The sequence below is a fragment of the Dendropsophus ebraccatus genome, chromosome 4, assembly GCF_027789765.1.
Source record: "Dendropsophus ebraccatus isolate aDenEbr1 chromosome 4, aDenEbr1.pat, whole genome shotgun sequence".
Lineage (NCBI taxonomy): Eukaryota > Metazoa > Chordata > Amphibia > Anura > Hylidae > Dendropsophus > Dendropsophus ebraccatus.
The window spans coordinates 48,910,735-48,924,358 of NC_091457.1; the positions used below are offsets into that span (position 1 = coordinate 48,910,735).

Genomic DNA, 13,624 nt, shown 5'->3' on the forward strand with positions numbered 1-13,624 from the left:
ATATCTTCCCAGAACATTCTTGAAATATGTCATTGACATTGCATCTAACTGCCTTATATCTTCTCGGACATTTGCATATTTGGGGTTAGTTTTTGCACTGGACATATAGACTATGGATAATGTCAGAAATCTAGATATTGTTGAGAATTTTATCTAGTCTATCTGTGTTTGGAATAAAGGACAAGATTAAAGGTAACTAGTCATTACTTTTATGCTGCTTAAACTACACGTTATTAGGATGGTCCTGACAGCTTCTTTCTGCCCCACCTTGATTGATAGATCTATCCCTGTTTGGGTATACATAGAGATCTATCGATCTAGACTCAGGAGACAAAAAGAAGCTACAGGGGACCACCCCAAACTTTCTTTGTTTAGGTTGCATAAAAGTGATGACAGATTCCCTTTAAGGATTTCAATGAGTTGCCCAATGCAGTTCCTACAACACTCATGATCATCTATAATCGTAAAGGGGGAACTGTAATCAGTTTTTTTATTGCAGGACAATTTTTAGGGACCTTAAAAAATTTCCTTCCATGGTTTCATCTAAGCATACCTTAACATAGCACAATAACACTTTAAATTCCATACTTTCTTAACCCTATAATCATACACGTAGTAGATGATCTAGAGTACTTTACAAGTACAGATATCGTCCAAGGTTAGTGAGAGCTGAGGTTATCCATAGCTTATATAAATATACAGTTCTATATGTATCCACATATGTACACTTATATACATATTCATACATACAAATATTTACAAACTCTGTGTATATATAAATATATATATATATATTTACCAACATAAATATGTATACACAGACACATTGACATGACTGGGGGACTCTTCAAATGTGTTTCTGTAGTCTGTATTTGTTTAATTTTCTCAAAACTAAGATGCATAGTGAGATTCATGTAGGCTGCTGTGGCCTTTGGATTCCTACTACGGAACTATATTGTTGTCACCAACAATGTATAATGTAAGCTAAAGCAACTAACCAATTACTAGTCACCATAAAAGCAACTTGATTGGTTGTGATTGGTTACAAAAGCTTTGAAATCCTTTATCATTGATAACAAAAATATTCTTATTTTTTGATGGCTAAACAAACAGAATAAAAATTGTAACCTTTGGTCCCTTGGTCAAGCACAATTTGTGGTATGGCCTTGGATAGAGCATTGTCCAACATTTTGCAACCTTTGATCCAGTATTGAAATTATATCTCTAATAAGGCTTCCTTTGGGATCTAATTTTATTAACTACAATATTACAAACCCTTTCTCATCACCATGAGGTCAAGCCTGGTGAATGAGCATGGCTTCAAGAAGACTACTTTAGGAGTTAGCCTGATTCAGATTTGTTTACATAACACAGGGTTTTATATAGATTTAGTTGTACTCGTCATGCAAAGTTGATGTTTTTCTAGTAGGCAGGTCTTTTGTGAAATCATGGTGATATCATGGGTCATACATACTTACTTTGGCTGATATAATTTGTTTTCTATTATTAGTATTGCCAATCTAGTCTCATTTTAATTAAGGTTATGTAGCCCATTGTAAAAGGACAAGATGTTCTTGGAAACAAATCAAAATCTGAATTGGCTTCTATCTCTATTGAAATTACAAAAATGGCAAAAAGAAAATTCTGCGCTAGTTTTTTGACCTTTAAGCTGAGTTGTGCCTGAGTCAGTTACCCGTTCTGTATAGATAGGTCCAGCTTTGTTAATGTCTATCTACATGGTTTAAGCTGGCCATACTGTAGGATAGCTATCAGCATTTAGCCGAAAGAGAATTTCTCAAGCATTTGTTCTAAATGGGCTAAGGGGAGAAACCTGCTGCCAGAATCCTTTGGTGTTGGTCTTGCCCTATCCAAGAACAAAAGGATAGCGCAATTTAAATCCAACATAACCAATACTTCGTCCCCAACATTTACTATTGAGGACAAATGGAGTGGCCACCATATATGTTAAATGGTCCTTGCAAAATCATTTTTGCCCATCACATATCTTATGCTTATGGCCAGTTAAAAAGGTGAGAAACAGATTTCTTATTACTAGGCTCTGCATATTAATACTAGGCCATATCATTTTTATCTTGAGAGGATACCTAGGCATATATGTTCACAGAGGGAAATCAGTGGTGTAATTGTTTATTATGGATCTCTTTATTCACCAATCCATGCTGGTAGGTATCAAAAATAGATAGGGGGAATTGTCTTTGGTATCTGTCAATTGACGGGAGAAGAAATGACGGAGGCATTGAAGATTCCCCAAATATTGAAAAGTAAGACCATAACACATAGAGGGGCAGATATGGTATTGAAACCCACAGAACCCAGTTTTAGTGCAGTTTTATAAAATGAAAATTGTTACCGAAACCTATGGGTTGCACTACCTTCTTCTTATGAACAAATCTTTCATAAATGCCCTCTCTAATCTTTTAAGGCAATTACTTTGCCAGACTGATTGCAAAAGAACATCACTGGTTTTCCATAAGAGATCGAGGAATTTATCTATAGAGAATGAAATGCGCTATATTTCCAAAGCTATCACTCCTGCAACTTTATATAAGCTTAAAACTGCATCCGAAGGAAAAGCAAAAAATCCTATTTATATATTTAATCAAGTGTTCCATCTTTCTAGCTGATCGGGAAAAAAATTTAAACATTTCAACCTTCTCAAAAAGAATGATCGGTGATTTTTAGGTTGGAAATTTGGCAGAGTATTAATCATTGGTCCATGGATTCAGAAGTTACTGAACTTAAAAAGTGTCCACAATCAGCCGTCATCTTTTTGGTCAACCCTAAAAAAGTTAAAAAACAAAGTTACAAACGTTTAGCTGCATACACCTGTCTGGCCAATTTCTTCTGGAGGAACACCTTTGCTTGGTAGAAAAGCCAATGAAAGATGCTTCCAGATACCTTTGCTGATAAATTATTTCTTATAGGATAGGGATTGTTACAATTCAGAAACCCGATACTTCTCTCCCCAACATCCACCATTGGGAGTGAATCACAAACAGGCTCCCTTACACATTAGATGGTTAGCCTGTCCCATCAACATTTACAGGTTTGGTTGACATTAAACTGTTGTGCATGGCCAGCTTTAGACCTTGATGCAACAGAAGCTAAAAAGAGGCAATAGAAAGATTTGCAGCAATAAGTGGCAAATTACTTCATTATTAATAAGGTTGTTCTGTATTTATTGGTAGCCAATGGATTTTCCTAAAAGCAACAGAGGCTAATGGCAGAACTGAATTACTGAATGTCTGCTTAGTCTACTTGGTTATATAGGAAGCATAGATATATAATATATTTAACCTTGGCAATGGTTTTGCAAACAGTCTGGTTATTTTTACCTAGTACCTACATATTACTAAACTCATCTCTCCTTAAAGTGCACCTATAGCAAGAAGAGGCAGCTATTTCATGGCAAAAATTAATATTCATTATATTACTAGAGTTTCAATGTAGACATTGCTGAGGTATGGGACCTCTCGCAGCTTTGATGTCAGTTGCATTCTCGTCAATACTGATCAATATGCAAAATGGCTTCCCACTCTCACTATAGGTTATGCAATTTAATGCAGTTTTTGCGCTACTTTTCCCAAAACCTGAGCACTTAGCCAAGAGTTCTGTACGCCACTTGATGTGTTGCACACTTCACAACATCCAAATTTTCTGTTACTTTCCTTGGAAACCTGGAGACTGCTCCACATCTCATTTGTTTGCCTATTAGCATTAAGAGGACAATGTTACACGGCCAAAAGTGCTTGGAAAAACAACATCCAGGTAGCATTTGTAATGCAAATGTTGACGGAACCCAGCAACATTCTGACCATTTTCTTATTCAAGATCTGGTCTTCTAACTTCCTTTTCTATTTTTTTTTTTTTTTTTAAAGAAATGCACCAGTCTTGCATGAATTCCAGAATAGTATACACAGCTGCAATGTAGCACACGAAAGCCTGCAAGAAAGAGAAAGTTTCATGCCCTCATTGAAATACAACTCCGTTTCCAATGCAGGTTCGAAAACGTTTAACATGAACATTGACTTTTTTTTTTCTTTTTTGAATGCCTTAACTTTTTTTTTATTTATTTTTTTGATCAGTAGTCTGATTCGAGTTTGCAAACACCTTCACAACATACAAAAAATTAAATATTCGTCTCCTTTTTTTTTTCTTTTTTTTTTTTTCTAGAACACGTATTCATGACAAGCTCTTTGCAATTTTTTTTTTCAGGAACGGAAATTAAAAAAAAACACAAAAAATTAAAAATTGAACAGTAGAGCTATAACAACAGCACCTTGACATTGTTTAATTCCAACGCTATCAGAAGTTAAAAGCAGTAAACAGATATAATACCGACATGAATAAAGATACTGTCTAAAGTGTAAACAGAATGTTTTGGTTCGATTTTTTTGTCTTTTGCCTGGATGAAGACAGAGTGTTATCAATTCACAATTGAAGCAGCATGCATGCTTGTTTATATCTTTTTTTTATGATTTCAATTCTTGGCAACATCAACAAACCACAATGTTTTGAGGAACATAATGCAGACTTATCTCTTAACCCATGGACTGCGAAAGGGGCCAAGGAATAATTGCACAGCAATGTGGTCCTGGCCCCTCTAGCAGAGTACAGGCTACATTGTGCGCAGAGGACTCTGTTTTCCTTTAGGTTATGGATATGTTCAATAAATAGATTTGTAGAACCACGGTACTGTATAAACTTCATTTATACATGCAGTCCATAAAATATTTCTTTTACTGAATAATTTACCCTGTTATGTATATATACAAATAGATAATTTTCTTTTCAATATAATCTATACAAGACAACTTCACTATCTTCCTCTTTTAATGGTCAGTGTGCATACACAAGAAGTGTCTATTCTTATAAAGCGCCAACCAACTTTTTTTTTGCTATCCATGGTGAGAGCGCGCACATAAGACTGGGTAGTTCGGCATTGCGAGTTCCAGTACCTCTTGTCGATGCCCCTGCAACCTTCCTTCATGTAGCCCATAGGATTGCATTTGGTCTCATAGAAATATTGTTTCAGTTGACCCTTGGGTACTGGGACTTTTTCAAGAACAGTAACTGTTTGACCTGCCATATCTATCGCAGTTTTCTTGTCTGCTGCAGTCACCCACTCGCTAATACTGTCACATACGCTCAATTCCCCACGCCTGGCTGGGTCTGAGTGGCGTCGTACCCTCATGGACATGTTTGCAGCATCCAGGTAATTTTTATACTCCTCGAGAAGAAAAAGCAAAGGGGGCTCCAAAGGCACTTGAGTGCTCAGCATAACTCTTGATGAATACATATCTGAGTCCTTGTTCTCCTCACTTTGCCTTATGCTTTGTTCCTCTTCTAGGAGTTCTTCTATGACATGTTCAAAGGTATCTGTCAGGGATGGAAGTCCACCTCCTCTTGAACTACCCATTGGCCCACCTATGCTCTCCAGAGTACCATGGGTCCGAAGACCCGGATAGGCCAGGCCACTTTGTCCTCTGACACTGGCTTCTTTCATAGGGGCAGCTTTCATGCAACTGAAGTATGAAATAACCATAGTAAGGAAAAGGATGGTCATTACTCTTCTCACCTGATGGAACTGTGGAAAGAAAACAAAATGATACAGGGATTAGAATTGGGAATGACAACAACTGTAGCCAGTGAATAACACATCTGTAATCCAATTTTCTTGTTCTAAGATAGTCAGCAGGAGAATGTCATTGGGATTTTATGGGTTCTCTATCAAATAGTGATGTAACATTTTGGGACAGCATTATCTTATAGATTTCCATACATGCAGAGAAGCACTATTTGGTTTTATTTCGAGTCAACATAGTGACCAACATTTACATTGCTTAGGCTGGGTCGACACTACGTTTTTGGAAAAAAGGGATATAAAAAACTGATGCATTTGTGTGTATTCGTTTTGATCCGTTTTTCCATTGACTTCCATTATGAAAAAAAAGCTCAAAATGCATCAGTTTTTTTTAATGTACACAAAAAAGTACTGTAGCTGACCTTACTTTTGTGTACATTAAAAAAATGCGTTTTGATCGGTTTCTTTTTATAATGGAAGTCAATGGAAAAAGGGATCAAAATGGATGCACACAAATGCATCCATTTTTTCCATCTGTTTTTTTGCAAAAACGGATGAAAAAAAATGGGTTGCAAAAACGTAGTGTGGACCCAGCCTTACTATGTGATAATACATAATGCAATCATCAATAAACAGCTTTACATGTAAAAGTCACCAATACATATACACTAAATTTAGAAACTAAAAATCTTCCCATTCCATTAAACATGGTAGTCTGGTGAAACAAAATTTTGTCTGAACAGGTATAAAAGGTATAATAGTTCCATTTTGTTTCCCCATAAAATTCTGTTTGCCATACAAATAAAAGTGTAGCTATTGCACACACCAGTTTAGACATCATCATTCGATGGGAAACCTGTGTATAACGAACAGGTGTTATAAAGTGATAAAACAGCAAATTGATACAGTATGTTCTGTCCATCATTGTCATTTTCCAGTTGTTAGGAGGAAGTTGGAGATGATCACTCTTTCTTACCAGGTTTTCCTGTTTGCAAAATATGGAATTATAGTGGGGTTTTAGTGGTCCTATCATTACAGAAACTGGCTGCCATATACATACATATTATAGCACAGGATTGGTATCATAAACCTACAGCCCAATTGTGATGCTATACACAAACCTCCTAAAGCTCAAGTTTGTATTTGTAACATACCTCCTGTAGCCCAGGTGTAGTTTAAAAAAAAAGGGAGCCAAGGTATGGCGCCTTAAATACAATTTGTAAGGCCCTCGGTGCTATAAACCAACTCCTGAATCCAAGATTTAGTATCATTAGCACAACTCATTGTCATAAGCACAACTACTGTTGATAATGTTTGGTGCAATAAACACACCCCTTGTCGCTCAGGTTCGGTGCATAACTATTAGTCTAAACTGGGAAAATCACTTTAACCAATCCAACCAGTTGCAGCTTTAAAGGGGTTTTTAGAATTAATTTTTTTTTTGTTGATCGTCTGTCTAGGTCATCAATATCTGTTTGATGGGGGGCCACCACCCAGCACCCACCGTTACACTAATGAAAGTACTGTGGCCTTGTCAATTTCTACCAGGTACAGCTCTGTATACTTCAAAGCACAGTTAACTGATTGGGAGTTGGATCCTTATCAATCAGATATTGATGGCCTAAGCTAAGAAAAAAAACCCATAGAAAACCCCTTAAAGGGCACATCACTAGGGTGGTGGTGGGGTGTTAGACCTTTGGTACATCCATTATTTGCTAGAATAAAAGGTATGGAGTGTCAGTTTAGGGCTATGTTCATACAACATATATTTTCTTAAAACCACGGCTGTGATTATTACGAAAATTTACGTTACCTTGCTGTCTATGGGTTCCCAGCCGGAAGGTATACACATGGTATACGCTCCGGCCGCGATCCCTAGCGCCGCAAACAACTGACATGTCAGTTTTCTGCAGCCGCTATTCATTGAATAGCTGCCACAGAAAAGCCTGTCAGTGCACACTGTGGAGGGAGCAGCTCCGGCCGCTCGCTACATAGCGTGCAGTGGAGAGTTCAGATGCGGGCGCACGGATGCGCCAGCAGCAGAACACTGCGGCAGCAAAGGTCATCCGGACGGTATGGCAGTGCCACCTGGGATGATCTTTTTAGAGACTGGCTGTTCTGTGACCCAACCGGGCCCCTGGCCACCTTGCTGTGCAGAGAACTACAACTTAGCTTCATTAAGTGAAAGTGCCCATTAATCATAGAGTCATGGAAAATCTTAACGATGGGAAAAACCTCTTTAATTTTCCATCTTGCTGTAAGAAAGTGGAAACTCTGGAAACTCATTGGCTACTGCCAGCAATATATATTTCCTATGCACTCGCCTGCATGAATCTCAAGTCTAGTCTTTGTCAGTGATGAAGTGGTTTGGGGGAGGGGAATCCACTCCAATTCATGCTTCATGAAATCGACATTGCATTGAGAGATTACGCTATTATGTATCTATTGCATTTGGAAATCTATTATTGCTTTCCATTTAGAGGAGTCTGTGATAAAGATGTAAGTCGTGCTGAATCCGAGCCTGAAAAGATGACACACACGTCAGTTACATGACATTTTCCTTCCACTCGCACAAGGCAAATCTTGATTCCATTATCTTCTGTTTACTTACTAACCTTCTACAAGATGAAACATTGTATTTATTGAGAGAAACCTCCTGCAACCGATAATTATTATATCCCTAGCAGAATATCTCTTTCTTTCCTATTCATCGGAGAGAAGGCGAATACGGCACAAATATTTGTCATAGGATTTATAACCAGGAAGAGATAACCTGAGAGCTTTCTGGAGCAAATGCTACATGTCAGAAGCGGTATAGAGATTTAATTTTTAATGAGCTCTCTTATTCTGCAAAAAGCATTGTAAGGGCATTATGGGAGATGTTTCTAGGCAACCGCATCAAAGCTCTAGTAACACATTCAGAAATCCACTTTCATGAACATCATAGTGGAATGTGAGAATTCCCCAGCACTTTTTCTATTGTCGTTTCCTTTATGCAAGACACACAATAGAAAGAGAATTTGGGTTGAAAGTAGATGACACTGTATAGCTATATTTAGCAATGCAAAATATGTATAGGCCGATTCCTATTACAAGGGAGGTGGAAATATTCATTAGCTTAGGTTAAAAAAAAAAAAAAAAAAAACTTCTAATCCCAATGATTGTAGGTTGTATTTCTATGCAATATTTCCTGAAACATAGGAAGGTGTCTATATTTTATAAACACCATAACTTTAAAACCTGACAGGTGAAGTGAAAATGGATGAGGCTATAACAGTGATACCCATCAAGGGATGTGATATATATGGTAGCAAGCGAATAGTAGTTGTTAAAGCTTGAAGCAGAAAAAAAATAACAATTGTACAGCTCTGACATTGTTATATGATGACTAAACTATTAGGTCAGTGCATCCCCAAAGCAGCACTTTCCAGGTATAGAGTGATTAGTACCTATAGGACACAGAGTCATGGAGCCCACATCAATGGAATCTTCACCTTGCAATTTTCAGGGTTTGAAGGATCTGCTGATACCTTAGTGCCACATACTACAGGATACTTTCAGAGAGGCTGCAGATTCTATGCCTCTATGGTCAGAGGTGTTTTGGCTGTACATGGGGTCCTACCCAACATTAAGCAGGTGGTTTTATGATAAAGAGTGTTCCCAGATTTGTTTTGAACATTGATGAAATAAAGCCAACTTCCAGATCTCCAGAAAAAGAAGCCAGCAAGTCAATGAGGGGTTGGGCCAAGAAGTATATATAGTATATAATGTGGAAAGATTGTGGATGCCCTTTAGCTACCAATGCAAGGTATATCATTAGGCTATTCACTTTATAATAAGATAATGAAGAGAGATGTATTGTTTACTTGTAACAGATAATCTCTTTTAGAACATGGCTTCGACATATACTGTATATGTGTATAACATTTGTAGATTTTACAGTAAAAAATGTGCCACCGAAATATTCAGGTTCATGACAGGGCCAAATGTACCCGACATTCCTTATTACTGGAGGTGGCTATTTAAGCCTTACCTAATGCTAACTGGAATAGGTTATACAAAAGAGTTTAGTAACTCTCAATATAACACTGCCACGTGATGCCACTCCCTCTGCCAGCTGGTGGTATCCACAGGAAGAAACAGAATTCCTTCAGGAACACATCACTGGCCTATCACATGCTAACCAGTAACCTTCGCTGTAGTGACATGGTATAAGGACTCTACAGATGGGTCAATTTTCCCATTGAAGTAGATTCCGGCTTGGCTGGTAATACCATGTACTGGTTGAACAGGGTTCGATGCCTATATTTAGTATATGTGTTAAGAGCTTTCATAGGTCAAACACTGAGCCTAGCTTCCAAACTAAATGTGAAAAGAAACGAAAACTGGATAGATTTAGAATGACGACCAACTTTGACCTTGAAATGAGATGTTCAACAAACACATATAGACGAAATATTCAGCTCCCTGCATACTTTTGATTACGTTGTGTATGGTACAGACTGATATACAATAAGGCTACTTATTGTGGGGACAAGATATTATGACCTAAAAATGAAGAGGCAAATCTGTCACTTTACACACTGTGGGTGTATTGACAAGACGACATGGTCTTGCTGTCCGGGGAACAATGCCCTCATTTTATGTGAGTAATAGCCTGTGGGCCGGTCTAATATGACAGTGCTTAACCCCTCTCTGCTGAACATAGTGTTTCTTCTTTATGTCTCTTACTAAACAGAGATCGGGAGCAATGATTCAGAATCAGAACTGAAGGATCCAAAGTGTGAAAAGAACCTATGATAAAACTCCTTGTTTTTGAAGTCTGAGGAGCACATTTTTTCCTGACTGTTTAGAATGACTGCATCACTGACTCACTGATGTAAATCTGGCGAGCTTGGGATATTTTTATCTTTCAAAATATTAAAAACATGCGTGGAACGCCTTACACCTCAGTAACAGTGCCAGGGACAGCGAGAACAGAGACATGCATTTATAGTTATATGCAAACTGCGTACAGTACCCAGTGTGGAAAGCGAAAAATAGATGCGTCATATAAAATAAATCAAAAAACGATTATTTATCAGAAAAAGAATAGGCCTCAGAGGTCAGATCTGACTACAATACTGGGTAATGGTGGCGCAATAAGCCCAAACTTTTATCCACTGCATTTTGTCAGTGAGGACTTAAGTCAGACGGATGGTGATGCATAAATATTTGGCCTCCAATGGTCATTGGTCATCATTTAAAGAGACTCTGTCAGCAGGTTTATGTTGTCCTATCTAAGGTTAGCATAAACTCGTGACAGAGAAGCTGGACAGAATGATTTATCACTTACATTGTTCTGTGCAGCCGAGATATCCTCCTGAATAACCTGGACAATTAGTAGTCCTCTCCATTATGTCCATGAGCCCATTAGTCCTCATTATTCATGAGAAACAGAAAACTCTGCCTACCAGATGTTGATTGGCAGTTATCTATCTATTCTATGTATTGGCAGTCAGCTGTCAATCAGCAGCTGGAGGGCGGGGAGAGGGGTGTGGCAAGAATCTTATTCTCCTGCATATTAGGAGAACGGCTGAACAGAATAATGTAAGTAATACACCGATCTGTTCTGCATTTCTGTCACTAGTTTATGTTGCCCTCATTTAAGGTGACATAAACCTAGTGACAAATTCTCTTTAAGGAAACAGGAGGGCTCCTTTCTCCTTCAACTGTCTGTCAGAAAGGGAATGGACTGTGTAAGCACAAGTTGATTTTTTAAAATGATACATGATGCTATTTCACCATTACACCTGGAGGTCGGTGGTATAATATTGGCTTTTGCTTGGAAGGTTTGGTGGTTGGTGATATCATACAGTCTTTTGTTTGGAAGGTCTGGTATTTGTTGGTATATAGAAAGGGGTCCCCCCAATGTGATGTCACTGATAAGCATGCCTTGGTACAGTATGGGATGAACTGTACTCACCGCATTATAATATAAGAATTAAAACATTATTTGGTAAAAAATCCGACCTAATAAAGGGGGATGCCCCCTTGAAACGTCTCATTGATAATGGCACATATAGTGTTTTTATTATCTGATTATAGTGTTTTTATTATCTCCTTTGGATAATTGGTGGTATAATATAAGTTTTTATTTGAAAGGTCTGATGATTGATGGCATATTATAGGCTTTTGTTTGGTAAACCTGATGACTAATGGTATATTTTAGGCTTTTGTTTGGTTTGATGATTGATGTATTTAAATAGTACTTTACGTACTATTAATAGCTAGATTGTATTTCTCTCTAAGAGCTCAGGTCCAGTATACACAATTGTGGGAATTAGCAAGGGTCTAAGGGTTGGGTTCACATAGAGTATGTTTGGAAATAAATACAGTATTTTTTTATTTGGTCAACTGGATCTTATGTAAATGAACCTTTACTAGGACCATAGTCAGTTGTTGCACTATAGAAGTAGAACCCTGTGACTATGTAGACTGGGATTTCGTATTATTTTTAGCTGTTTAATGAATCAATGCCAAAAGCAAGAAGTAAAAGAAGATGAGACAAATTCAGCTTTGCACTGTAATATCTGAAAATAGCCTAGTTTGAGTGGGTTTATGGGTAATCTTAAGGGCTGTCAAAGGTGGAATGAAGCAATACTCATAAATTTTTCCTATCACAGATGTTATGTAAGCATTTTTGGAAACCCATTAACCTTATATTAACCATAAAAAGGTTGTGTTATATCCATGCTCCTTTTTATAGCTTACACTTAAATGGCCCTTGCAGCTTTATCATCAGAGGATGTGATTTATTCCTATTATTTATACACGCAATGGTTTAAATATTTTACAGCTTGTAATACTGGGTTCAGAGACTCTCAAGGCTACTATTTATGTCCAAATTTGAAGTTTTACAAAATCCTCTTGTTAAATAAGTTGCTTGGGAAGACGGCCAAGCTAAGAACTATGCAACATGATAACAAGTGTATACGAAAGGAACTACAATGCTTCCTGTATTTTTTTCTTGGCTACATAGTCAGTTTTATAGAAAAAGAGGCACTGGGCAACAAGCAAAGTTTTCCTCCCCTAAAAAAATACCAGGTTGTCTTGGGGTAGTAGAAGGGTTATTTGTGGTCTAGGGCAGTATTCAGGAATGGAGATGTGGGCCCTAGGTATTTACACAATTTGCCTTTAAACCAACCATCTATATAATTTCAGTGGCTTGTATTATTATTAACCCAAACCTGATTTGCTCGCTATATATTTTAAATTGGCACTCACTCAATCATTTCTCTTATTATAAACAAGGTATTTCAGTCCTGGCATTCACTATATCACTAATTGGTTGTTTTTTTCTCCATTTCATAAAATCGTATTCCTCTCAGACATGACTCAAGAGCTGACCATCATATAATAAAGAAACCGCGTTTCTGGTATGCATGCAAATGTACTATATGGGGAATACATACATCTGATTCAATTCCAAATCAACGATAACTAGAATTTAAATTCCAATCCAGCTCAAAGCAGCCGGATCCAACACTTCGTCTTATTCACTAAGGATATAATGCTATGCTGGACAGTATGCTACAACATCATGATATTCAATATCCAATGGGTGGGCATGGCAGGGATCCATGAGACATTGGCACCAACTCACAGTACTCAGTTTAAAACTTTTACATAACTTTCGTAAACAACAGAAGTGTGTAGTTGAGAAGCAGCATACTAGTTCAAAATGGCTGCCTTTTTCATCTGGTGACAAAGCTAGTCTCAACAAATGTACCAACATTCTCTGTAAAGCTACTAGCAACTCACAGATGTGGGATGTGGCACAAGAACAAAAAATTGCCAGGAAAGAGCATTGCTTCTGACTAATCTGGAAATTATGGACAGTTAGCTAATTTTACAGGTGGATTTAGGAACGCTCTGTGATCTAATAATCTGTGATCTAATTCATAATGCATGATTAGATGACATCAAGATATTCTGAAGGGTTCAGGAGAACAAGTAGGGTATATATTGATAAGCCAC

General features: G+C 37.5%; 1 protein-coding gene across 1 annotated transcript in view; it reads right to left on the minus strand.

Moving 5' to 3' along the window:
- Positions 1-4,783: 4,783 nt before the first annotated feature.
- BDNF (brain derived neurotrophic factor) overlaps positions 4,784-13,624 on the minus strand; it is a 37,765-nt gene continuing 28,924 nt past the window's right edge. The window contains exon 2 of the mRNA XM_069968367.1: positions 4,784-5,608. Within this exon, the coding sequence (XP_069824468.1) occupies positions 4,841-5,587 (747 nt within the window). The 5' untranslated portion in view covers positions 5,588-5,608 and the 3' untranslated portion in view covers positions 4,784-4,840. The remainder of the gene's footprint in view (positions 5,609-13,624) is intronic.